General features: G+C 29.6%; 1 protein-coding gene across 1 annotated transcript in view; it reads right to left on the bottom strand.

The window, feature by feature from the left end:
* Window positions 1-286: 286 nt before the first annotated feature.
* Window positions 287-3,478, bottom strand: part of LOC106476003 (single-stranded DNA-binding protein 2-like) — a gene marked incomplete at its 3' end in the record, with an annotated part of 15,111 nt that continues 11,919 nt past the window's right edge. Inside the window, exons 5-7 of the mRNA XM_022379993.1 lie at window positions 2,627-2,700; window positions 1,732-1,774; window positions 287-322 (exon numbers count right to left, since the gene is read on the bottom strand). Of these exons, the coding sequence (XP_022235701.1) occupies window positions 287-322; window positions 1,732-1,774; window positions 2,627-2,700 (153 nt within the window). The remainder of the gene's footprint in view (window positions 323-1,731; window positions 1,775-2,626; window positions 2,701-3,478) is intronic.

Raw genomic sequence — 3,478 nt, 5'->3', positions numbered from 1 at the left:
AACTATAACAAGCACAAAATGGTTACGAGGTCAGTCCTAGGAACTGAGCCCATGCTAAAAGAGTTAACATGGCATCATTATAGAGGTTTTATTTTACAACAGCTGTTTTACATCATCTGTTGTAAACAGAGGTAAAAACAACTGTTCTTTTTCCAGTGTTTGTTTTGAAATGTTCTTGCAAAGTTTTTAACAGAGTATCAGCACTAACTATTTGTAATTCTGGAACAATAACACTAAGTTTATATGATAAAAAGAACATGTATAAGAACATAAGTTATGAACTTACATAGTGACTACCAGGTGACGCTGAAGAATAATTGATCTGTAAAAAATTAAAAAAAAAGTTTACATTCACTGGTTTTTAAGTAAGTACAGAAATAACTGCAAGGTAAAAGAACATTTAAATCTTTTATGAAATGTATATAAAAACTATTTTACTATTCTTGTAAACTTTCCAGAAAATACTTTTCTGCAATGCTCTGCTTAAAGTAGAAAACAGTAAAAAACACTACACTCAAATTCTATGAATATATACTGAAAAAGTCTATCTCAAAATCTATAAATATAATACCGAAAAACACTACACTCAAATTCTATGAATATATACTGAAAAACTCTATCTCAAAATCTATAAATATATACCGAAAAACACTACACTCAGAATCTATAAATATATACCGAAAAACACTATATACAAAATCTACAAATATATACCAAATTTAGGTTATAAAATAATATTTTTGAAGCAAGGATTTTTATATGGTAAGTATAACACCATGGATCATCGAAAATAATACAGTAATCATAACACTATGTAACACTGGAAAGAATACAGTAATTATAACACTATGGAACACTGGAAAGAATACAGTAAGTATAACACCATGGAGCACTGGAAAGAATACAGCAAGTATAACACCGTGGAGCACTGGAAAGAATACAGCAAGTATAACACTGTGGAACACTGGAAAGAATACAGTAAGTATAACACTATGGAACACTGGAAAGAATACAGTAATCATACCACTATGGAACACTGGAAAGAATACAGTAAGTATAACACCATGGAACACTGGAAAGAATACAGTAATTATAACACTATGGAACACTGGAAAGAATACAGTAATTATAACACCATGGAACACTGGAAAGAATACAGTAATTATAACACCATGGAACACTGGAAAGAATACAATAAGTATAACACCATGGAACACTGGAAAGAATACAATAAGTATAACACCATGGAACACTGGAAAGAATACAGTAAGTATAACACTGTGGAACACTGGAAAGAATACAGTAAGTATAACACCATGGAACACTGGAAAGAATACAGTAAGTATAACACCATGGAACACTGGAAAGAATACAATAAGTATAACACCATGGAACACTGGAAAGAATACAATAAGTATAACACCATGGAACACTGGAAAGAATACAGTAATTATAACACCATGGAACACTGGAAAGAATACAGTAATTATAACACTATGGAACACTGGAAAGAATACAGTAAATATAATACTATCATTTCCTTATGAATGTTTCAAATGTATACAGTTTTTGTCTCATTTTTTTTTCTTACATAACTAAACCCACCAACTATTTTTACTGAATGCTTGGTAATAATCTGGTGAAAAACTAATATCAGTATATATTATTGTCATATAAAAAATCTTATTTCACTTTCATGTTCTAGCCTTTTGATTTAACGAGACTTCTTACCGTTGATGAATTAGGTTGCCAAGGTCTACCTCCAGAGCCAGGCCTGTTAAAAAAATTACTAATATTTGTTTTATAACTTATTGGATAAACTGAAAAATATCTAATGTATGTATACATGCCTAGACTGGACAGAAAGTCAGAAAAAATTGTCTAAACCAATAACTAGGTAAGGCAACATATTTTGATAATGTTAATGTATCTAAATATCTGGAAAACCAGTACCAAGACAGAAATGTAGCAATCTTAAAATATGATGTGAAGAATAAATTAACAAGTATATACAGATATTAGTATTTATGTCTAGAAAACTCATAAATCATCATACGTAAAAATATAACATTTATGACTACAAAACCCCTAAATTGACACATATATACAGTTAACACTTATGACTACAGAGCCCCTAAATTAGCAAACATAAACAAATAGAAAATTTATACAAACAGAAAGATAAAACAGTTATATTCATATACAATAATTTTGTTATTTCTAAACGATTATATACATACAGGGATAGAGTTATGGCTCTAACGAACTGATCCTGCCTGTTTCTAGAGTAGGCCAATGTTTAGGTTGAACTTGACCCAAAGAAGGGCCAAAACGTTGTCCTAATATAGAAACAGTCCATTAAAACCAGAACTCTACATTACCTAAAATATCCTTGAAACAATTATAGAGGTGTATTCAGATAAAACAATCCTTCCTGATGAAAGATGTAAGCTTTTATCAAATTTGGTTTTACGTTTAGTTTTCTCATATATACATCATGGCAGAATAATATCTGGTGTATTATTTATGTTTCACATATAATACTGATATATTTAACTTTGATCACAAAAGGAAAGCCAAATTCAAAACTTCATAATAATTAGTTTTAACCAAAAATGATATTTACATCGACATAGGAGGCATTCCTGGACCCCCTGGTCCTAATGAATTGTTAGAAGGTGGCCTCATTGGTCCATAGCTCTGGAAAATTATAATATTATTTATCTTTAAAACCAGGCAACAATAAAAAAAAACTGTGGACCTGGTTTTCCAATCAAAACCAATATGGTAGCTATGTATGTAAACCAGACGTTTCTAACTTAAATGATGAAGGTTGATGGTTACAAAAAATATTGATGGTCAGGAAACCAGAATCACACAAAATTTTTTTTTAAAGCTTCACTTAAACTCATGTGTTTTCCATACAAGACTTACTAATCAGTAAACTGGATACTTGTAAGAACATCTGATGGACTTAGTTATTTTAATTGGTCACTTACTGGTGATACTTTTAAAGTTAACAGTCTTTTCCAAACATGCTAGTTAGATCAATTCAAATAAAATTGATGAAAAAATCAAATCCCATGATTAAGAAAGTTTAAAATTAGTATTTAAAAATAAAATGAATTAAAGATTACTGGTACTGATGTGGTATTAAGTCTAACTAAAAATAGTAACCATTTAATTGTTAATTTTCATTTTATAAACTTGAAAATATCAGAATAATTTAGTTTTATTTGTAAAAACATATCAGATACACAAGAATAACTGTATTTAATATTATAAATGAAAGGGTTTTCTTCACTGAAGATGAAAATTAAGCCGTAAAAATGGTAGCCAAACTTTTTTTTTAAAATTCACGGGATATTCAAGTGTAATTACAATCACTACGATTTAAAAAAATCACAGTATTAACACTAGGTGGTGTAGGACACAGTATATTAACACTAGGTATGCAGGACACAGTATTAACACTAGG

The sequence above is a fragment of the Limulus polyphemus genome, unplaced genomic scaffold, assembly GCF_000517525.1.
Source record: "Limulus polyphemus unplaced genomic scaffold, Limulus_polyphemus-2.1.2 Scaffold9612, whole genome shotgun sequence".
Classification (NCBI taxonomy): domain Eukaryota; kingdom Metazoa; phylum Arthropoda; class Merostomata; order Xiphosura; family Limulidae; genus Limulus; species Limulus polyphemus.
The sequence above is the reverse complement of the archived record's forward strand: the minus strand, read 5'-3'. Positions and strand labels throughout refer to the sequence as shown.